This window comes from Pseudorca crassidens, chromosome 7 (assembly GCF_039906515.1).
Source record: "Pseudorca crassidens isolate mPseCra1 chromosome 7, mPseCra1.hap1, whole genome shotgun sequence".
NCBI lineage: Eukaryota > Metazoa > Chordata > Mammalia > Artiodactyla > Delphinidae > Pseudorca > Pseudorca crassidens.
This window is the reverse complement of record NC_090302.1, coordinates 70,674,338-70,697,504: the sequence shown is the minus strand read 5'-3', so window position 1 is coordinate 70,697,504 and position 23,167 is coordinate 70,674,338. Positions and strand designations below refer to the sequence as shown.

Genomic DNA, 23,167 nt, shown 5'->3' with positions numbered 1-23,167 from the left:
CCACACACTACAATGAAGAGGAGCCCCTGCTCGCCCGTGCGCAGCAATGAAGACCCAATGCAGCCAAAAATAAATTTATAAAAATGAAAAAGAAATGTATGCATTATACCTAATGAAAGATTAGTACTAAACATAGCTCAGAAATAACGTATCTCTGAGGGGAAAAAAACACAAATTAAATATGTAATTTATGCCAAATAACAATCTTCAAAAGAAAACTAAGATAAAGTAAAATTCTCAATTCACTGATCTTTTTTAGCATATTTCAAGAAATTAAGTAACTATCTCTACTTTGAGAAAATGTTTTTCAGGTAACTCAACCTCTCATTCCCCCTCCTGATATTCCATCTACGATAGTAAGAGTTGTGAAATTCACCAGATCCTAACATTAAAACTAGACATCCAATATAAGAGAAAGACAGAGAACTTCATGTCACAAGTAATTACTGACTCCTATATTGCTGTATTATTCAACATGTCTAAGTTGAGCAGTAAGTCCTCTTCATGTAGGTGAAAATGTATGTAAATATTCTGATCTAAGAAACTAATTATGTTTTATTTATAAACACAAAGGCTTAGAAATACTGTGACCAACTGGGTAGCAATAAGGTCCCCAGCACTCAGGTTGTGCTTTTTAAATACCATTTCCCACTGAAAAATAATCAGTGCTCCTTTGAGAAATGGTTGATACCATGCGTAGTGCAGGAAATGTACCGGATAAGCGTGGAATATGTTGTCATACCAGAAATCAAGAATTCTGTCAAAGACTACTGAAGTCATGTTAAAAAGACTCAAGAGCCAACTTGCAGGAGCTCCCTGTGGCCAAAGATAGGGCTTGAGCATCAATAGGAATGATAATTATAGTAAATTGAAACATACCAATTATGTTTAAATGCATATGTTTACAATAATTTAAAAATCAGTAATCACCTTTGGAAGAGGCTAGGGACTCAACTTACCATTTTGAAAACTTGAAAATAAAGTATTCATTCTGTCTCTTATATATACCTGAGGGCAACCAAGCAGATAATGAAGAAAATTTTCTCTTTATAGAAGTATTCCAGCTAGTGGATGATAGGATTAAAATATCACCATTTTGCAACCCCTAAGGAAATATTAGATCTAAGAAATAATTATCAGTGGCTGCTGAAGTCATAGAAAAAGAGATAATCGATTATGTGCCTCTTGGTGGAAGTTTACAATTCTACTTATGAAGTATTTTTGCCAAAATATCAAACCTGAGTCACATCCAAACTCTAGATCTAAATACCACATGATAAGAAATACAAGTGACAGAGAAAAATGTTAAATATCATCATGAAGAAGCATTCTGTAAAGTCCGGACTTCAGAAAACCACAGAATTAACAACTCAATTCCTGCAACAAATCAATTGAAAGGGAGAAGAAGAAGAAGGATGAGGAGGAGGAGGAGAAGGAGAAGGAGAAGGAGGAGGAGGAGGAGGAGGAGAAGGAGAAGGAGAAGAAAGAAAGAAAGAGGGGAACTGATAGATTAGAAAAGACAAGAGACTGGTAAAAATTTCAATCAATTTCAATGTGTTGATTTTATTTTCATCCTTATTCATATAAATAAATTATTAACAACAGTTTTTAAAAAGCAATGAAAAGTGATATGTGTAAAAATTGGAAGAGACTCCATATGGACTGAATTGTGTCCCCCAAGATTCATATGTTAAATCTCTAACACCCAGTACCTCAGAATGACTGTATTTGTAGATAAGGCATTAAGGTGATTACGTTAAAATGAGGCTGGGGGGCGGCCCTAATCCAATCTGACTAGTGTCTTTATAAGGAGAGGAAATTTGGACACACAAAAGAGATAGCAGCAGCTTGCATGCTCACAGGGCGACTATGTAAAGCGGCAGCAGGAGAGAGACCATCTGCAAGCCAAGGAGAGAAAACCAAACTGAAAAAATAAAATTCTGTTGTTAAAGCCACCCAGTCTGTGGAATTTTGTTATGGCAGCCCTAGAAAACTAATACAGATGCTAAAATGATGTATATGTCCATCATTCAATTAGACTTAGAACCATTTATGGGGATCCTGGAGCAATAAATCTCAACTGATGAAATGGAGAGAATCAAGCCTCCTGGTGAGATGGGGGTCATATATAGCTTGAAAAAGCCACGAAAATGATTCTGAATTTCTTTCTCCCCCAACTTAGAATCACTGTCTTAGATCCAACCAAAACACACACACACACACACACACACACACACACACAAGTGAGGACATGATTATGGAACTACTTCTCTTGGTCACTCAGCTGATTTTATTCACACTTTTATAGTAAGTTCATATATAGTTTCACCAACTAGAATATAAACATTTTCACTAGGGATCTGAACTATTTATAATATTGAAACTGATTCTATCCCTTCCCTTCTATTAACCTCCTAAATTCTATGCCAATTTACTGTTTACTTTCTCTCCCTTCTCACTTGTAAATAATCCACCCTATTAAAAGGCAGAGCTGTGACTATTCCAAATTTCAATTACCCACTATGTTCTCATCCATTTCATCTCTTAAATGTGTTTAAAGCATTAACAACAGGTTGTGTTTCACCCTAGAGACAGCTGGGTTTCAGAAAGAGGTAAAACGTTTCATTATCTTACTCTATTGTCCAAGACAAATGTGCTATTGTATTATGTGTGAAAAGTCACCTTTGAAGTCTATTAAGGATATGTTGTGAGGGTGAGCCATCTGGAAAACACACTGTAGACTGAAAAATAATTATAAACTAGTTTATTGTGTTTTCTTTCCAGTTAAGCCTACAATGACAGCTGCTGAAAACCCTATGTAGTGCAAATGGTAGAGGATCTGAAGCCACACAGGTTAGACTACACCTCCAGCAATGATTAGCTAGTATGCCAGTGACTTAACTTCTCTTTTGTCTTGCCTGTAAAAGTGAGATACGAGTGCATGTTGCATAAGAGTTTTATGAGGATTAAATAAAATAATACTTTAAAACATTTGGAACAGAGTAGACAAGTGTAATTTCTCCTCTCATCTTTTAAGCATAGAGGATATTTCATATTCTTTACATAGAGAATATTAGAAAATCCAATAATATTTGGAAACCAGGTTGAGCAGGTTGGTTTTGTAAAGAAGTCCACTGAGCTTCCATGTGGTTTCCTTTAAATTTCAGGGGAGAAAAAGGCCTTGGAAAATCAAGTTTGAAGCTTCCTCAGGAATTCTCAGTTTGGAGTGGGTTAGGACCACCCAGATTTTGCTTAATAGAGAAGCGCTGTCCGTGGTGCTAGTAACCACGCATACCCCTGGCAAAGTTTTTCCCTGCCCAAAGTTCTTTTCCAGTCAATTTGTCTAGTGCAGCTCACATATCTGCCTCTGGGAAGCTTATCAATATTTCTGCTCTTTTGGTTTCTTCCTATCTTAACATTCTTTATCTATGTCTCCTTCAACAACAACAACCATTCTCTTCCATCTTACCAACTTCAAATAGTTTTTATTTCTTAGACACTTTGCCCATACCCACCACTTAAGAAGGTGGCTCAAATATTGGCTCAGGCTATATTTTACTAACCTTTTTGTTAAGTTTTAAGGAAATCCAAGGCTCAAAGCAAGAACATAGGAAACAGTTGATTTTCAATGCATTCTTTAAAGACTCTTCAGCTGCAACACCTCTAAGGAAATTGCCTGCACTTTTTAAGTTCCCCTCTTTCTTACTTCCAAGGTACCCTGTAGATGTATCTCTCAGTAAAGTTATCACATTAAATTGAAACTCTTGTTGTTAGTTTTGTTAGTTTTGAGTGTCACTAGAAAGAGTTTCTTAAAATCTAGGAGCCTTTTTTTTTAAGCACTGGCCAGCTTGTACCCACTCCACTCTTCCTCTCTTCTCCACCATGTCATATCTACCTATGCTGATGAAGCATGCAGTTTCAGAAGACTAGGCCAGGAAAATTCATTTAAGTTTAAGGAAAATTTATGATCTTAGCTTTCATGCTCACCTGGATTTGTAATTCATGCAGGCATATTTTTATGCAGCCATACAAGTATTCATTTTAGAGTTGTATACTTATATAGTAGTAGTAATAGTCATAGTAGTAGTAGTATATTCAAGCACTATTTTCATCTATCCCTACGTCTACCTTTTCAAAAAGCAAATCTGCATGTAATCTGTTGTTTTACTTCTGAGTTCTTGAGTACCTTGATTATCCATCGCTAGTAGGCTTTCCTTCAGTTCCTCAATCCTAATGCCGTCTTGTCATAGGACAGAACTCTCATAAGAGTAAATTCTATCCTGAACTCATTTTGGTTGGGAAACCTGAAACTTTACCTAGGTTTTACTCTGTTGTTCTGATCATGAGCTAGGATTCTATTTCATCCTGGACGGCCCTCCTCTGGAACCCAGACATCGCTACCTCTCTGACCATTGCCAGGAGTGGCTCTATTTATCATGTTTTGTAACCCACACGAGGAATTTATATTTTCCATCCTTACAATTCTAATATCTGTGGCCTGGAAATCTTGGTTCATATAGAGAGAACAATTTTACCATGAGATGTTGGAAGAGTCCCATTTAAGCTCTAGATGCTGCCCAATCACTTCAGGCTCTTCATGCTAAGAGACCAGTTAGGAAGTATAGGAGTCATCTCTCCTAAAGAGGATAATTGATCATGTTTATCAGGAAAAGATAGGGCTTCTGGATCTAGAAGCATTCAGTAAAAAAGCATTTGATATCCAGGTAATCCACTGGAATATCTCGATATTTATCTGTCCAATTGTGATAGTAAATGGACAAGTATACCAGCCATGGTGTGAAAGGGCATGGTTACTAGCTCAAAACTCTCAGGAATGGGGGTCTACTTAACCTACTAAGTTAGACACCTAGATAACTAGATGTGCTAAGAGTGAGGGAATCTAGAAAGGGAGTTGAAGAGGGAAACAAGGATTATTAGTAGTGGCTTTGTAACCAGCTGCAGTAGCAAGGGCTGTAGTTGTCTTCCTAACCTTCACAAGTATTCTGACTTGCTGTAGGGGTGAACTAGACTTCAAATTAGAATATACCAAAGGAGAAATTATAGAGCTGAGAAAGAGGAGACTGTTATTACAATAAAAGTGGGAAATGCGTTTTTTATATTTATTTAAACTAAAAAAGAGAGAAAGTTCAAACATTTTTCACACACTCCCACCCCCTGCCTCTGGGACCACCAATCTGTTTTCTGTATTAATGAGCTTGATTATTTTTCTTTTGTTTCTTGGGGGGTGGGGGATTGTTTTTGTTTAGATTCCACATATAAAAGAGATCATATGGTATTTGTCTTTCTCTGTCTGACTTATTTCACTTAGCATAATGCCCTCAAGGTCCATTCACATTGTCATGAATGGGAAGATTTCAGTCTTTTGCAGCAGATATATATATATCAAGTTCTTTATCCATTCATCCATCAGTGGACACACAGGTTGTTTCCATATCTTGGCTATTGTAAATAATTTATATGTCTTTCTGAGTTAGTATTTTCATTTTCTTCAGAAATGGAATTGCTGGATCATACAGTAGTTCTATTTTTAATTTTTTGAGGAAACTCCAACTGTTTTCCACAGTGGCTACATCAATTTACATCCCACGAACAGTACACAGGGGTTGCCTTTTCTCCACATCCTCACCAACACTTGTTATTTCTTGTCTTTTTGATAATAGATATTTTAACAGGTGTGAGATATCTTACTGTGGTTTTGATTTGCATATCCATGGTGATTAGTGACGTTAAGCATCTTTTCATGTACCTGTTGGCCATCTGTATGTTCTTTGTAAAAATGTCTATTCAGACCTTCTGCCCATTTTCTAATTGGATTGCTTGGTTTTTTGCTACTGAGTTGTATGAGTTCTTTATATGTTTTGATATTAGTCCCTTATCAGATATATGGTTTGGAAATATTTTCTCCCATTCATAGGTTGCCTTTCATTTTGTTGATGGTTTCCTTTTCTGTGAAGAAGCTTTTTAGTATGATGTAGTCCCACTTACTTATTTTTGCTTTTGTTGTCAGAGTCAAAAAGTCATTGCCAAGTCCTATGTCGAGGAGCTTACCGCCTATGTTTTCTTCTAGGAGTTCTATGGTTTAAGGTCTTACATTCATGTATTTAATTCATCTTGAGTTAATTTTTGTATATGGTGTAAGATAGCTGTCAAGTTTCATTATTATGCATGTGGCTGTCCAGTTTTCCCAATACCATTTACTGAAGAGGCTCTCCTTTCCCCATTGTATATTCTTGGCTCCTTGGTCATAAATTAATTGACCACATAGTGTGGGTTTATTTCTGGGCTTCCAGTTCTGTTCCATTGATCTATGTATCTGTCTTTATGCCAATACCATACTGTTTTAATAACTGTAGTTTTGTAATGTAGTTTGAAATCAGAAAGTATGATGCCTCCAGCTTTGTTTTTCTTTCTCAAGATTGCTTTGGCTATTTGGGGATTTTTGTGGTTCCATAGAAATTTTAGTACCATTTGTTCTATTTCTTTGAAAAATGCCGTTGGAATTTTGATAGGGATTGCATTGATTCTGAAACTCTATTTGTTGGTTTAAATGCCACTAGGGAGAGTTTCTTAAAATCTAGGACCCATATCTTATCCAACTGTGAACTGTGTTATAGGATATGCTGAACTAAGTTTTGTTGAACTAAATTTAATTACTGAATCCATTAGAGGGCAGATCCAACAATACTCCTTTAAAAGGCAACCTGCCTTGTTGCATTTGGCTGTGCACTAAATTTCAGAGTAATCAGGCTGTTCTGATGAAGATATTCTTGACTGAGCCCATTTGCCACCACACCCACCAATATCAGTATAGTGACTCAGCCCCTCCAGGTAACTGGCAAAGAAGCAATGCCATTTATTTCAAAGACCCTGGCTTCCTACCGTCCATCTTTTCTCTTCCTTCTCCCATTCAACTGGCACACCTGTAATCCCCAATACACTGTGCATGGGAACTGGCCTCTAAGACTAGATGAAAACAGCTCATCCATGCTTTTCACCCAGCAGTAGATTTCTATTCTTCTGGCCAGACCATAATAGAATCAGCATCAACAAATAAAAAGACAGTTTTTTGCTAGATAAGAGTGGAGGTTCAAATAAGAGTGAAAGGTAGAGGGAAGAGATATGGGGACATATGTATATGTATAACTGATTCACTTTGTTATAAAGCAGAAACTAACACACCATTGTAAAGCAGTTATACTCCAATAAAGATGTTAAAAAAAAAAAGAGTGAAAGGTAGAGGAATTAAGAACCTGAAAACTAAGAAATGTGGTGTGGTAAGAGAGAGAAAAATTGTTATTAATGCTGCCCCCTTCCCTTCCCCATCCAGGTTAATTTCAACTATATTGAGGCTCAGTCAGCAAATCTTTAGCCATAATCACCACTTCCATGCCACCCCCTACCCTGTCTGTAAAGAGCTCTTCTTTATTCTACAGTGGATTGGGAGGAGGGGAATCCAAGCTAAGATATGCTAGAAGAAACACGTGGAGTCTCTCATTTGTGAGTAACCAAGCAATTGCCCTCACTTTAAGATTGTGTTTCTCAGTACGCTAAACCAAAAATGATGTTATAGATAAGAGCTGTTAAATGTTAGGAGCATGAGAACTGCTCACCAAAGTTTTCAGGCAACAGATACATAACTTGTGGTCCTCTTCCTATTTCAGTAGAGCATCACCTGTAATTTTTTTTAACCTTAAAAGCAACGCATGGGCTTCCCTGGTGGCGCAGTGGTTGAGAGTCCGCCTGCCGATGCAGGGGACACGGGTTCGTGCCCCGGTCCGGGAGGATCCCACATGCCGCGGAGCGGCTGGGCCCGTGAGCCATGGCTGCTGAGCCTGCGTGTCCGGAGACTGTGCTCCTCAAGGGAGAGGCCGCAACAGTGAGAGGCCCACACCCGCAAAAAAAAAAAAAAAAAAAAAAAAAAAAAAAAAAAAAGCAACGCATATGTTAATACAAACTCACTTAAAAAGATTAGGAAGAAAAGCAAAGCACTTGGCCTTTAAATCTTCAGAAGTGGGTTTAATGACAGTTTAATGACAGCCTGTTTAATGACAGGTCCAGAACCACATCCCTGTTTTATTATGTTTCATTATTACGGCATAATTTCCTTTATTACCTATGATAAATGGAAATCAAATACTTGCTGAGGTGGGTTTAAATAGGTAAGAGTGCAAAGAAAAATAGGTTGTTCAAATATCATGAAACTGGGATCTCAGATTCTTAAAATATATATTTATATTTTTAAGTGAGGTACCAAGCTATAACTCTCAATCTCAAACTAGCTGTGTGTGAGAGTTGTTTTTTCGTTTTTCTTGTTTTGTTTTGTTTTAGGATTGTATCCATAATTCAAAGATGAAAAGAATAAAAAGTACATTCAACGCATCATTCTCAGGATTTTTCACTTAGACTGATTTTTGGCTCATTCAAGTAGAAAGATATACCCCCCCCCCCCAAATTGCTAAGGTTGATGCAAGACGTGAAGCTAGTGAAGTTCAAGTACCGCCTGGGGATGAATTTCACCAGCATGACAGGTGCAGAGCTGTCACTTTAAGACATCTTAAGAGAGACGAGGTTATTTTAAATGCCTTTCTCTCAGCCTTTTGATTACACAGGGAGCGACTAACTTCTAGTGAAACCAGCTGCCCCGGGACGGAAGGAATAGAAATCCTCTGCTCCGCCTGCTGGAGGGAGGTGATTAAGAGCTGAGTGCACTGATTCGACCTTTCCAAAAAACTTAGCCTAGGATTGCTGGACACCCCGCAGCGAGCTGCGCAGCGGGATCCGCTCTGCGGTGTCTGGCGCGTGCGGCCGGGCACCTTCTGGGCTGCTCTTCCTGGCCCCTACCCTCGCGGCTGTAACGTCAGCTGCCTGCCAGGCCTCTCAGCCAGCACAGTGGGACATGCCCGAAAGGACAGGGGGCGGAGCCTAAGGAGGTGGGAAGCACCCAGCCCGACTGCTGCCCAGCTGGAAACGAACTCAGTCCCTGCCGGCTCTCCACTCCGGCAGAGTGTAGCTCGGCGGTGAGGACGCTGCAACGCGCCCGCACTCTGCGGCCAGAGTGGATCGCGCGACGTTGCGGCTGCGCGAGGGGCCTTTTCCTGGGAGCCATCCGGGAAAAGCCCGGCTTAACTACAGGCCTTTCGGCCATTGGACGGACCCCCCAAGCCGCAGAAGGACGGCGAAAGGGGACTGAAGCTGAACTGAGCTCTTTCCGAGTGGGGAGAGCCCGCTAGGGCGAGGTGGGAAGGAGGGGTGGGGCGTGTTGCGAAGCTCACGGCCAGCGGTGGATTATCCGGGACACTTTGCGCCTGGGGGCTGCGAAGTGAGCGAGGAGGACAAGGGCATGCTCAGTGGTGGCGGCGGTGATGCGGCCCTTTCCAACGCCGCGGCGCGGGGGCAAGTGGAGGCCGTGCGGCAGCTCCTGGAAGCCGGTGCTGATCCCAACAGACTCAACCGCTTCGGGAGGCGCCCGATCCAGGTAGCTGGGGGCCCCGGGCCTCGCCGTCAGGGGGCGCACAAACACGGCACCGCGGCCTCCGTGGGAAGCGGCTGGGGACTGAGATCTCCACCGACTTAGACCTCTGTCTCTCTTGCTCTAGTATTCAGCTCAGGTGTAAAGCAGGTTTTCACCCACAAAAAATTTTAAAGAAAGGTATTGGAAACCCCACTACTTGTTTGGTTTTCTTTTTAATGGGGGGAAAAAGACCAATATCCCCTCTCCCATTTCATAAGAGATGCAAGGGATAGGTTCAACTGGAGAGGAAAGGGGAAGAGGAGAGGTTATTTGGGGAGGAGAACTGTTTTGTCTTATCTGTTTGTCTTTCAACAAACAGCGATCAACTTTCAACGATAGAGATAATTAAATTACAAGGTACACAATTTGGACTGAATTTAAGGAATCATACAAAATCACGGCACATGAAAAAAAAATCACCCTGAATCTTTAAGCTGTGATGTGAAATTTTGTATTCTTTCCTCATACAGACGAATTGAATACAAAGAAAAAAGACAGGATTTCTCAACCACAATACTTAATTCCTTTTATGTAAGCAGTGTCTCTTGAGTGTTACATAAGAAAAAAATGTGCTTCTATATATTTTTATTTAGTTATACTGAATGCTTGGATTACATAAGCATTGCTGCAGCTTTGTTAAATGGCAAAGGGCCTTCATAAATAGTCTCTTCATTGTTAAAATTCATTTATTCAATATGTTTAACTATTAATCCCACTTTAATTAGTGCTAAATATATTTTTTAATTTCTTTAAAATATAAGGTAATGTTTTGTGTTTTACTGTTGACTATTATGGTCATATTTAGTATTCACCTCACAATCACCTTCCAGAACCAAGCCGTTATTAAGGAATCTTGTTAATTGTGTAGATTTTAAAGAAAATATGTATTCATTCATTTTGAATTCATAGAAAATATTGGAAGAAATGACGGATTGTTTAAAGCAGCAACAATATGTAAAGTAGCTCTTAAAGACTTCAAATTATATTAATTGTAGAAAGAGGTTTGTCGTTTTTAATTCACCATATTCTGAGATATTAAGAACCACTTTTCCGCCTCTTCTCTATGTATGAAATGCCCGTTACTTCACTAATAGAAATCATATCATGGTTTCTAAGGGAGGAAATAGATGTTTTTAATATCCATGAAACAAACAAAAAATTTTTGCTTACTATCTTTTGATTCCGTGGTACATTTTAAAACATAAACTCACAAGAACATATAACAACATTTTGTATATTTAATTATCAAAAATTATTATATATGGAATCTAAAAAAATGGTTCTGAAGAACGTAGGGGCAGGACAGGAATAAAGACGCAGATGCAGAGAATGAACTTGAGGACACGGGGAGGAGGAAGGGGAAGCTGGGACGAAGTGAAAGAGTGGCATGGACATATATACACTACCAAATGTAAAATAGATAGCTAGTGGGAAGCAGCCACATAGCACAGGGAGATCAGCTCGTTGCTTTGGTGCTTTGTGACCACCTAGTGGGGTGGGATAGGGAGGGTGAGAGGGAGACGAAAGAAGGAGGAGATATGGGGATATATGTATATATATAGCTGACTCACTTTGTTATAAAGCAGAAACTAACACACCATTGTAAAGCAATTATACTCCAATAAAGATGTTGAAAAAAATAAAATAATGGAAATCGGAAACTTGAATGGATAAACATTAAGAAATTTGTTTTATTGTTAAAATGAGAAGGTAAATACTTGCATAATGTACATGTACACAAATGGATACTATAGGATTACTGCTCCAAAACATCCTTTTTCTAAATTATGCATTGCTCTGATGTGACTGCTAAGATCCAAGCTCTTTTTTAGATAGCGAAATGTTTACTATTCAACATTATAAAATTCTGTACAATGTAAATATAGTGTTTATTTTACATTACCTCAAATATATTATCCTCTAAATGTTAGCCTTTATCTATAATGTTAAATATTAAAAGTGGTGAACCATTCATTAAAAACAATTTGTTTTCATCATCTTATAAAACTATGCATGACTTTACTTTTTCCCTTTCATCTCCAATTTTGGCTCCAATTGTGGGACTGTATTCCCTTTATGAGCAGAGACATATATAACAGTGAAAAGCAAATGGCTTCCACAGGGGATTTACTGCAAAAACTAAACAAAGTAAACCTTGTTTTAGACTTAGTTGTTTCTTATTTTCTCTCCTAAAGCACTGCTCTAACTTCTAAAATAAATATATCAGCTGACTGCCTAGTAAATTTTTTAGACTGGGATTATGGCTGGGGTAGAGGAAAGAAAAAGGAAAATAATTAAGACTTTAAAAGTCTTAACTCCACCCATAAATCATTTAACAAAATAGACTCCCCTGTTTCAATGGAAATTTTAAAGAAATCTCCCACAACGGCGATAAGCAGTTTATCATCAGCTCTTTCTTGTCTTCCCACGTTTGGAGAATAAAATGGAACTAATTAGGGCCGAGTAGAGTATAATTGGGGCTGGGGCCGGGGGTGGGGGGGGGATGGTATTGCGTCAGCAAATGAAGCTTAACTAGACTCCTGAGGCTTGTAAGAGTCTCTGGATCATGAATAGGTATTTCTTTGAGAAGACTCTACCTGCCCCCACCCCGGTCCTGACCGCTCTGCTCTCTCCGGCAGGTCATGATGATGGGCAGCGCCCGCGTGGCCGAGCTGCTGCTGCTCCACGGTGCGGACCCCAACTGCGCAGACCCCGCCACCCTCACCCGACCCGTGCACGACGCCGCCCGGGAGGGCTTCCTGGACACGTTGGTGACGCTGCACCGAGCCGGGGCGCGGCTGGACGTGCGCGACGCTTGGGGCCGCCTGCCCGTGGACCTGGCTGAGGAGCGGGGCCACCGCGACGTCGCCCGCTACCTGCGCGCGGCCGAGGGAGACTGATGGCGCTTGCACACAGCCGCCCCAAACGATTTTTCTTTTCTCTCCAGTTCCTCACCCCAACTTAGTTCAATGAGGTCTGCAAACGTGGAGCGGCGGAAGTCTTCCTGGGCGACCTGATTCCCCGCAGGGAAGGAGGGGCAGACCGGGAAGAAATTTTTTTTCTCTTTTTTTCTCTGGATGCAGCCCTCGACACTCACCGTGAAGTGAAACGCAGAGAGGTGGGGCAAATGGATTTCCAGCGAGATTTAGGAGCCGAATGTGGAATTCCCAGGTTTATTTTTCAGGGTTTTCTGGCGAAAAGTGGCACATGAAGAAATCCGCGAAGGAACCCAAGCGCTGCGAATCTTCACGCAAAAGATGCTGGGGCGGAGTGGGAGGCGGCGGTGACTGGCATTCGGGTGGGAGGCAGGTGATAACGTTCGCCCCATTGACCTTGAAAGACCCCCCCCCCCTTTAAGCCCCTACGTCAGGCGTTAGGCCCTGGGGATATGAGGGCAAAGCTGAAGACGGAGGACCAAGCGATGATGACGGTCGTCGTGGGCTCTTTCTTTACAAGCTGCACGGAGCAGAGCAGGTCACGTGCAAAACGCTCCATACTGGAAGCCTTGGGGACTCGCGCCCAGCTACACCGGATAGTGACGGAGAAGAGAGGACCCGGAAGCCACCTCGAACTTGCCTGCTTATTCTAAAGTCCCCAGGGCAAGGTGGTTCTGAACAGCTCTCCGAAAGGGGCGCTCGTTTGCTGTTGTTAAATAAAGGCGAGATTCTTGCGGCGTTCCAGCAGTCCGCGCACAGACTGAAGTCGGGGATTGTAGCGAGAGCAACTGTAGGTAGGCAGTTAACTGTAACGATTTGTTTAATCTATGAACGGTAGGATACAGAGAGCCCCCTGTAAATTGCCACTTGAAAAGATTTCGTGATACTTTGTACTTCTGGGTGGTTCTTCAATAGCAGTCTTACTTACGGAGACTTTAAATAACAAAGTAACTCGTGGCCCTTGGGAAAGAGGTGAGGAAGAACTACAGCTTTTACACGAAGCTATGGCACAGTAGCAACGCCCAGATTGCTTTGATCCTTAACCTATTTATTTCTCTGTTAAATTTTCTGTTTCCTTTACTACAGTCTCAGGGGGTCAAACAATGAAATATTACAAATGTATTTTAGAAGATCCATGCACTTACCCAGTAAATTATCTCAGGATATTTCCCAAAGCGTTGCTAAGAGTAGATTGAATATAAAACTGTTGAAAATATATGATGATGGCTCGCGGAATGTCTTAATATCTGCTGAACAAACTAAAGGTGTACTGTTTGGGGATTTAAATTTCCAGTGTTGCTTGATACATTACAGCATTGGAATAACTGATATTTCACTGTTTTAATGTAAAAAAAATTGAGATTGGACTCCAAGATTTTGGCTTAAAACATGATTCCATTCCTAATTTAAAGAAATTGTGGAATCTGATGACAACCTGATATTAAGGGAAACTAAATCAAGAAAATGTGGTTGGGTACTACAGGGTTCTGTGAGATCCACAGCCATATATATATTATATATATTATATATATATTTGGCAAATATATATATATATATTCGGCAAATATATATATATTTGGCAAAACCAAAACATCATACATTATTGGAAAATCAAGTACCACCTGGTTGCACTGAAATAGTAATTTATGAATACATGTAAAAGTAAATTCAGATTTCAAATCCACCTGGTAGGCAGATTTGGTCAATGTGTTTTATCAGCAGCACAAGAAGTATATACTGTTAAATCTGTTTAAGATTTCACTTTGAAGGATACATGCAAGCAAATATAGCTCTATATACATGAGCCCTGCTTCTGGCTCTATTTTACAATTACAGAAAAATATACGTGTTAATTTCTGTATCTAAAATATTACCAAGGTTTGTACACATCTTACTACCTGGCCTTCATTGCAAGATCTGGAAGTGAAATAAATTCAAAATTCAATAATGTATTCATTTGGCCTCATTTTTATATTTCCTTTTTCAGCCGAGTGAGTGGATGAGAAAACAAGGATGATTTACTATGAAAGCAAAATCTATTTAAAATTTCCTGTGTTCTAATGGCTAAAATTAGTAATTTCAGATATAAGGAATGAAAAATAGATTCAAACAGAGCTCAAGATCCATACAGTTCCAAATGGCTTTGGGAAAGTGTGTTCATAGGAATGCTTTATTGTATTTTATTTCTATATTATGACAAAAGCAATATGAATATGGTGTCCAGGACCAAATTAGTTCATTTTATGAAGCTAGGTAACTGACCTTCAGCAAATAAATAAAACTAATTTAACTTAGACCAACCACATTGAGATTCTATATTGTCCTTCCTTTTATGGGAAATGTTAAAAACAAACTACTTGTGTGTTAATATGTAGTAGTGAATAGGAATTTTTTTTACCACCTCTGCAAGTATCAATTATTTTTTAAAAAACAAAAGAAATGCTTATTTTCCTTTTATGCTTTATCAGAGGCTGATTATTTTTATGATAGGGTGTAATTTTTCCAACATTCAAGACGTTGCCACTCTACCAAAAGAAAAAGAGCAAGTAGAAGTAGTCATCTTCAAAAATGATAGAAATAATCTTGGAAGCACTCTTGTGGACTGCCTTCTGAAACAAATGCAAAAGCTGGTGTCATCTACAGTCATCTTCTTAGCAGACTAAGAAGTCTGCTTTGGTATTTATGTCAGCAGCTAATCATAACCAAAATCTGACATGACTACTAAGTTTTCACTATCAACAAACTATTTCATTATCTTGTGAAAACTTGAAAAATAAATTTTAGGTTGGCATAATTTCACAGTGTTCAATTACCAAGCTTAAAAAGATGGAAACGGGGAGAAATAAGTAAGAAAATAAGAACATTTTAATTTTAAAAATTACTTGAAGGAGCAACAAGAGTTGAATCACAATACTTTCAATATCTTCTCCTGTTCTATTTATAATCCCAGGGAAGAAAGAGGGAATGAAGCAGAGATAAATTAGGACTTGATTGGAAGGTAGAAAACCTGGGTTCTCGTATTAGTTCTTCAACTAATTCAATATATGACCTACAAAATCATGTGACATGATTAGCCCCAATTTCCTCATCTATAAAAGATGGGAGTTGGACTAGATTACTTTTAAGTTCCCTACCATCACTAAAGTTTTATCGCTTTATAAGTTTGTTGCATACATGACTGTAATGGGGTCTTATATTTTATTAGTAATGATTTTGCCACTTTGCTTGTCTGAGCCAAGAAAAGCTATATAAAGGAATAGAGAGAAGAGATGCATTTTTAAATTCTGGAGCCTTGTGGGGTGGTGGATCTCCATAAGCACCACCTCCACCAGTTAGTTGAGAAGTTACCAACAAGTTTGTGGAAACCAGCACAGAAAAGATGCTTTGCAAAATAAATATGTAGTTTAATTTTAAGCTCTTTCTTACTTTGTCTTACCTCTGGGTTTTTTTTCTGTTGCATTTTGCATTTCTCTCATGTGACTCATAGCCACCAAAAGAATTCACTTCTTTAAGTGAGATAAGCAGGTAGACCCAATAAATTTATTAAAATAAATGCTGAAGTAGGTGTTTACAAACTAATGTAAATGCTCTGAAAGAAACAGTGTTTATTAAGTAAACATATAACAAGTGATACTGACCTAAATGGGGTTGGTATAGGAGTTGGAACCAAGAAAAAATGTTGGTGGCATTGGAAGGAATAGAAAGTGCAAAGGCACGAAATGCTAAAATATGTAGAAAATTCATTAGAAGATGAATAACTCTCTGTAAATAGCTGCTGTGGAGTTTATAGACCCATTTCTAAAGGTCCGTTCTTTCTGGTTTGTTTCCATTGGATTCCATGAAGTTTTAGGTCCCTAAATGTTGCCCGGATGATAGTAGGAACCAGCTGGTCAGGGAAGAGCTCTGTATCACCTCAATATCAATACATGTTGATTTATATTACTGTGATTAATATGTAATCCATGCCAGTTACATATTATTTCATTAGTAGCACTGGCTTCAAAGCAGAATTTCCAGTATTACATAATTAACAAAGGGGTGATATATACAAGTTACCATTTCTATAAAGTATTTGTTTCCTTTATGCAAGGAATGCTATTAAAGTCTGAGTTAGGAATTCAAGAGGCCAAAAAGGACTCCTACCATTTGTAAAAGCTGATCCTGAGAAAAGTTTTACAGAAAATCAAGACAGTAGGGAATGAGCAGTTTCCCATTATTTCAGGCCTGGGAATATTTCACAAGCCCCACCAGCGTGTAGACCATAAGCAGTTTGTTTTGGTTTTATTTGATTAATTCTGTTAAACTACTGATCCATCTTCCATAAAACACCACCATGCCTCTCCTCCTTCTATTCCTTTTGTTACTTTCTTTTCATCTCATTCTCTGCCCTCCTGAAATGGCTGACTTGTATTATAATTTGAAGTTTGAAATCAATATAAACCAAAGATTTTTCTGGGGAAAAAAAACTATGAAGATGATACACAGACTGTCTCACAGACATCTACGTTTTATTGGAAATTTACAAAGGAACCCCAAACACCTGTTAATGCCCTTCTCATTCAGAAGCCCCTGACATTAGACCTCCAGTAGATCTATAGAGTCAGTGCTGGCACATAAAATGTTTTACAACAGAGTTAAAGTGAAAACTTTAAGACCAATTACAGTAATTAAACCATGGCTCATTTCCCTTTCAAATTTGGCCTTCTCCCAAAATGCATAATCTATTTGTCTATCTTCTCTTTGGAATACTCTATATTATGAAAGGATTGGTGCTACTTCCTTTGAACCCTTTCTTGTGTGACCTCAGGGTCTCCATTGCATTTTAACCAAATGCCACTCTACCTTCTTCTCACTTTACAAATTTCTTCATCTCCTTGCCTTAGCTGAAAACTGGGTCTCCCTGAGAATTCCACTTTCTTCTGACCAGATAATAGTTACTGAGCTGTGGATAAGAGTGGGAGTCAGAACCAGTCATGAGTGTCTGCTGTTTGGGTGGCTTTCAGTATAGTCCTAAACCAGATAGGTAAAGGTTATTCATTGTTCTTCAGTTTTCACTCATCTCATAGTATAAATAATTGCATTTTGTTTTCCTTATCAAATTAAGTTGTAAATAATTTCAGTGTATGTCATTATGTATTTTATAATATGTTTATAAGAGATAACATATAAACATAAAACAGTAAACATTTTTTCTGTTCACAAAGCCACAGATAAGTCAACAGATTATGACAACACACAGAGTTTTCTTCTGAAGGGTGAATGTTGGAAATATTTATATCCAATGGCTTCTCATTCTGTGGGTTATGAGTACTAAGCTCTATCACCTTTCCTAGGGCACAGCAGTACCCTGTACAGTCTCCTATATCTGCTCCCAATATGCCACCTTAGAGTTACAAGCTATAAACTTGCCTAAAATATTTTGTCATCCTCTACTACTCTCTAATGTCTAGACTGCCTTGGACAGTTAGAGATATCATATATGGATCCATTCCAGAGCTGCAGGAGCCTTTTGATCTGTTTAAATCCCACCTTGAACAGAAGAATTTAATGTCATCCCCTTTCTAGGGAAAAATTACGTGACATTTCATTTTACATTCACCCTCAGGTATTTATTATGTCTGTACAATGATGGTGCTGTCCCCATCAGTCATTTGAGACCAACATATAGGGAAGTTGTTCTCAACCCTGGCTCTCAATCATTCATGTTCTAAATTTTGAATTCACTGACCAACTTCAGGACTACAAAATTAGAATCTCTAGTTTTGGAGCCAAAAATTTCCATAGTTGTTACTCTAAAATTCTTGTTCATGGTAAACTTTCAAACAGTACAGAAAGTAAACAGAATTACTTTCAGAATTATCTCCTGAAACCTCCCTATCCACCATTCTCACTATCTAGGAGTAACCACTATTTTTGAAAACTTTTAATCAACTTCCCAGAAATATAGGTACACATAATTGTAAACAGCCCTGCCCCAACACACACATTTAGGAAACCATTCTGCAACTTGTTTTTTTTTTTGATAGTAGATCTTTGACAACTTGCATTAGGAAATAAAGATGCACTTCATTTTTTGTATAGCTGCATAGTTTTGTATTTTATGGATAAACTCAAATTTTTTAAAACCAGTCTCTTATTAACAAACATAAAAATTATTTCCCTTTTTTTTGCTACTACATATGCTGCTATAAAGAAACTTCTTTTCATCCTTGTATGAGCAATCTGTATCAATTTATAGAAGTGATATTGCTGAGGCTAAAGGTACATCTGTCTCTTTTTCTCTCACACAAACACACACATACCGTATATGTCTGCACATATGTGTGTGTAAAATCTTTCCATACTTATGTGTGTATATATATGTGTATATGTGTATATCTTCAATAATATATATACAAGTATATGTGCATATATACTTTTCATACTTAGATGAGTTATAGGAGTGGAACTGCTGAGTCAAAGGGTAATACATATATACATGCATATGTAATATGTATTTTTTTCCATACATATATACACACTACATAAAAGTATACATATTTCCATACATCTATTTATGTATGTGTATATTTGCATACATAAACTCAGTGGAATTGCTGAGTCAAAGGGTATGTATATGCACATACAGTTTTAATAAATACTGTAAAGTTGCCTTCCAAAATGAATGTACCAAGTTACAATAGTATGTAAGAAGATTGTTTTCTGACAACTTTGCCAATGTTATCACTCTTTTTATTTTTGCCACACCTGTAGGTATATGTCAGTGTTTTTGTTACATTCCTTTACTAACCAGTAAAATGGAATATATTTTCATAATTTTTTAACCATTTGACTATTTGAATATCCTCTAAACTGCCCATTATATTATTTGCTAACTTTTCTACTGGGTTATTTTTTTACTCATTTATGTATTTATATATTCTAGAAGTTAATATTTTATATGTGTTCAAATAATAGTTTTAAAATCTTCTAGTGTTTTGTGTCTTATACCTTTGGGGTTTTTAGTTTGAGCACGTGCAATACTAGGGAAGTTTCTCACAGAATTTTGATAATCAAGAGATACCTGAGGGAAAAAGCTAGTGTCCTAGGACATCACAGCTAGAGGGTAGTTGGGTGGCATGGCACAGACAAGGTATTAGTAAAATGCCCTCTCCTATCTCTGCCTGTGGGATGAATTTGCTGATCCAAAATAGAAAATCATTTTAAAAAATAGAAAATAATTTTCCTCCATTCAAAAACTCAGCTGCCAAGTCAGTTTTTAGGCCAAAGGAAGAGAGCAAATAAAAGCTCCGACATTCAATGATTCTCTTTCTGCAAAAATGACCCATCAATATTTCACTTCCTATTGACTCTGTTTAGCACAACAGAAAGGGCACAAGGCTTTCAGTCCAAAGACCTTCTTAATGATTCCAGCCCTGGCACTTGCTGGCTATAAAGTATCTAAGATTTGAGTGCCTCTAGGCCTCAGTCTTCTCACCTGTAAAGTAGGGTAGTAATCCCAAATTCAAAGAGCCGCTGTGAGGATAAGTAATACAAGCGAAAGTGTGCACAAATAACACTGATCAGCTCTTGATCATACTCTTCTTGAAGAACACAAAGCCAAAGTCATCTGGAATTCCAAACGTGTTTGGAATGCCACAAATTAGTTGTGTTGCTAAAGATTCATCTTCATAATTGTATTTTGCTTAGTCTAATATTAAAATTAGATAGAATTCCCCTGCATACCACAACTAACAAAACACAGGTGTTGGGTAGCAGGGGAAAACCAAGATGGAATTTAAGTTTGAGTTTTAAATTTTATATTCTTTGAACACAGAGCTTACTGTATAGTCATCTTACTCAGTGCTCTTACTCAAATGGCATTCCTCTGAAGTGGGTAACTACCCTTATCTCCAGAACAAGTTTGGGTGGACAGGAAATGGTTATAGGTTAAGTTATACAGGCCCAATCAATACAGAAAGATCACAGAATGTAAACTTGGTTGGGAAACTGAGGCTCAGCAGACCTTTCAGGCATAATAGGATAATGTGAGGTTTAATTTTATGTGTCAACTTGGCTAGGCTGTGGTACCCAATTGTTTGGTCAAATACCAGTCAAGTTATTGCTGTAAAGGTATTTTTTAGATATAATTAACATTTAAATCCATAGATTTTAAATAAAGCAGATTATCTTCATAATCTGTGTGGGCCTCATCCAATTAGTTGAAGGCCTTAAGTGAAAAGAGGTTGCCCAAGGAAGAAAGAATTCTGTCTCCAGGCTGCCTTCTGACTCAAAACTGCAACATCAACTCCTCCATGGGTCTCCAGCCTGCCTACTTGTCTTGCAGACTTCAGACTTGCCAGCCCCACAACTGGGTAAGCCAATTCCTTAAAATAAATCATACAAGCGCGTGCGCGCACACTCACACACACACACACACACACACACACACACAAATTGGTTTTGTCTCTAGAGAACCCTGACTAATAATTTCAAGAAATGTGTAATATAGGTTTTCTCACCCTCCCGCACCATGGTTTACTGCCACAGCTAGTAACTCTGCCTGGGTCCAGGAAACCCTTCTCTCTTCCACTTCTCCAGAGTCCTTAAATGATACTGTGCTGAAACTGGGCAGCATTTCCCCTCCAGGATGCTTTCTCTGATCCCCCACCTCCTAAAGTACCCCTCTTCTGTTTGCCATAAAATGAAATCCCCTCACTATAATTGTATGTTTTTACTAGTCCATCTCTCTCCTATGAGGTTTATTTTGGGGGTGGTGGTGGAGGAGGGGAATCATAGGTGTGGTGCAAGACAGAGCAAGACCGGCCTTCCACGGAGTTTACATACTAACTACTGACAGACAAACAAGTAAACAATTACTAATGATAACTTCTGTATGGTAAGTGCTTTAGGGGAAAAAAAATACGGTGCCTGGAGGAAGAGTCTCTGAGGGGGGCGGGGGGGCGGATATACCTGAGAAGCGCCCTGAAGGAGTAGGAGCTAGCCTTGTGAAGAGCCAGAAAGCGCATTCATTCTGTCACAGTGGAGCAGCAAGCAGCCTCAGCATGGAGCCTGGGTGTTCCGTAAATTCTGAGGGAGTCCTACAGGAGAGGGGAGAGGTGCATTTGTAAAAGTTATTTAGAGTGGCTATTTAAGCCTGGTCCCTAAGTCTCACTTCAGCCGGCGGGTCAGGAGGCTACATCCTGTGCGGAGGTGAGGGACGGGAAGTGGAAGCAGCCTGCGTGCCGCTGGACCAGGTCTCTCAGTTACAGTACGGTGGCTTGCACCATCCAAGCCTCACTTGCCTCCTCCAGATAGTGAGAGGCTTGGCGTCTGTCTCGCTACGGATCCACTCCTGCAGCTCGGCCAGTTGGCTCGGCCACAAGTAAAAGAAGCCACTTCGAGGCGGGCCACCTTTCAGGCTCCGAAGGCTGGGCCTAGTCCCACATCCTCTCTTACACGCCGGGCCGGCCAGGCCGCGCCTCCAGCCCGCGAGGCTCTCGGCCCATCGAGACTGACTTCAGGCCCGGGAAGTTGGGGCATCGGGTCAGCACTGCCCGCCTGAAAGAGGCGTCCTGGGCTCGACCACTCGCCTTCGGGGGAGCCGGCGAACCAGCGCCAAAGCTCCATCCAGCCCGACAGCCGGAACCCGTCAGTCTGCGCTCTGGAACCCGGCTCCTGCGTGTCCTCAGGCCGCCTCGGTGTCCTCGACTCACCCCTCCTTTATGCGGCTCTTCCCTTTCCTTCCCTCGCTTTTCCTGTGCCGAGTGGACCCCAGCAGCGCGGGGGGGGGCGGGGGGTATCCAGAAAGAAAGGGTCAGTGATGTGGAAGAAAAGAGGGGTAAGAGGGAGGAGGGGAGGAGAGAGGAAAGGGACCACGCTGAAGAGTCAGGCAGCAAGAGGGCAGGGTGTCGGAGCGCCGGGCGGAAGGAGGAGGAGGAGGCTGCGGGAGGAACGACCAGTGGACGCGGGGACAACGGGAGAGCGGGGAGCAGCCGTGGGGGAGGGGAGCACCGCGGCAGGAGGAAAGAGGAAGAAGCGTTCAGATGCTTCTCTGAGCGGGATGTTAAAACCGAAAATAAAAATTGCCTGGTGAATGGACTGCCGGCCTAGCCCAGAGCCCTCCGCAACGCGGGAGCAGCAGGGGAAGGGGCGCGCCGATCCAGCAGGGGTTGGGGTTCGGCTCCGCCTACCTGGTCCGGCGCGGGGCCCGCCGCTCCAGCGGCGCCAGCGCCACGCAGTGTCCAGATGTCGCAGCAGTTGCCTTTAATTTCGCTCGTTTCCCAAATCGAGAAGTGGAGCATAGCGCCATTTCTTTAAAAACTGACATCCAGCCTCCTGAATGGCGGATAGACCCATGAGATAAATTTGCTTTTTTTTTTTCTTTCTTTTTCTCTTTTAAATAATCCGGTTTGGAGAAAGGAAGAATCCCCAGCGTGGGGAGCGAGGAATAAAGGAAGGGGGACAGGGAAGCAGGGACGCGAGCTGGACCGCGGCGGTTCCTGATATGGCAGGGTCAGGTGACGGATGTTGCGAGGGGGCGGGCTGCCTGGAGATGCGTTGTGGCGTCAGGACCTTGAGCTGTCACCGCGTGGGGCGCCCGCGCGGAGGGTGGGAAGGTGGCGGCGCGGGCGGGGGGGGGGGCGCGGACAGGGCGGGAAAGAGGAGGTGGGCGGGAGGGAGAGGAACCTAGGACGCTAGCTGCCCGCGCGCGCGCCTC

At 40.4% G+C, this 23,167-nt stretch overlaps 1 protein-coding gene and 1 pseudogene across 1 annotated transcript; one reads left to right on the top strand and one right to left on the bottom strand.

The window, feature by feature from the left end:
- LOC137227904 (origin recognition complex subunit 6 pseudogene) overlaps positions 1 to 23,007 on the bottom strand; it is a 75,973-nt pseudogene extending 52,966 nt beyond the window's left edge.
- On the top strand, positions 8,820 to 14,420 carry CDKN2B (cyclin dependent kinase inhibitor 2B). Its single transcript, XM_067744529.1, has 2 exons — positions 8,820 to 9,496; positions 12,172 to 14,420. Exons 1-2 carry the CDS (start codon positions 9,362 to 9,364, stop codon positions 12,430 to 12,432), a joined length of 396 nt encoding a protein of 131 aa, XP_067600630.1. The 5' UTR covers positions 8,820 to 9,361; the 3' UTR covers positions 12,433 to 14,420.
- Positions 23,008 to 23,167: the final 160 nt, after the last annotated feature.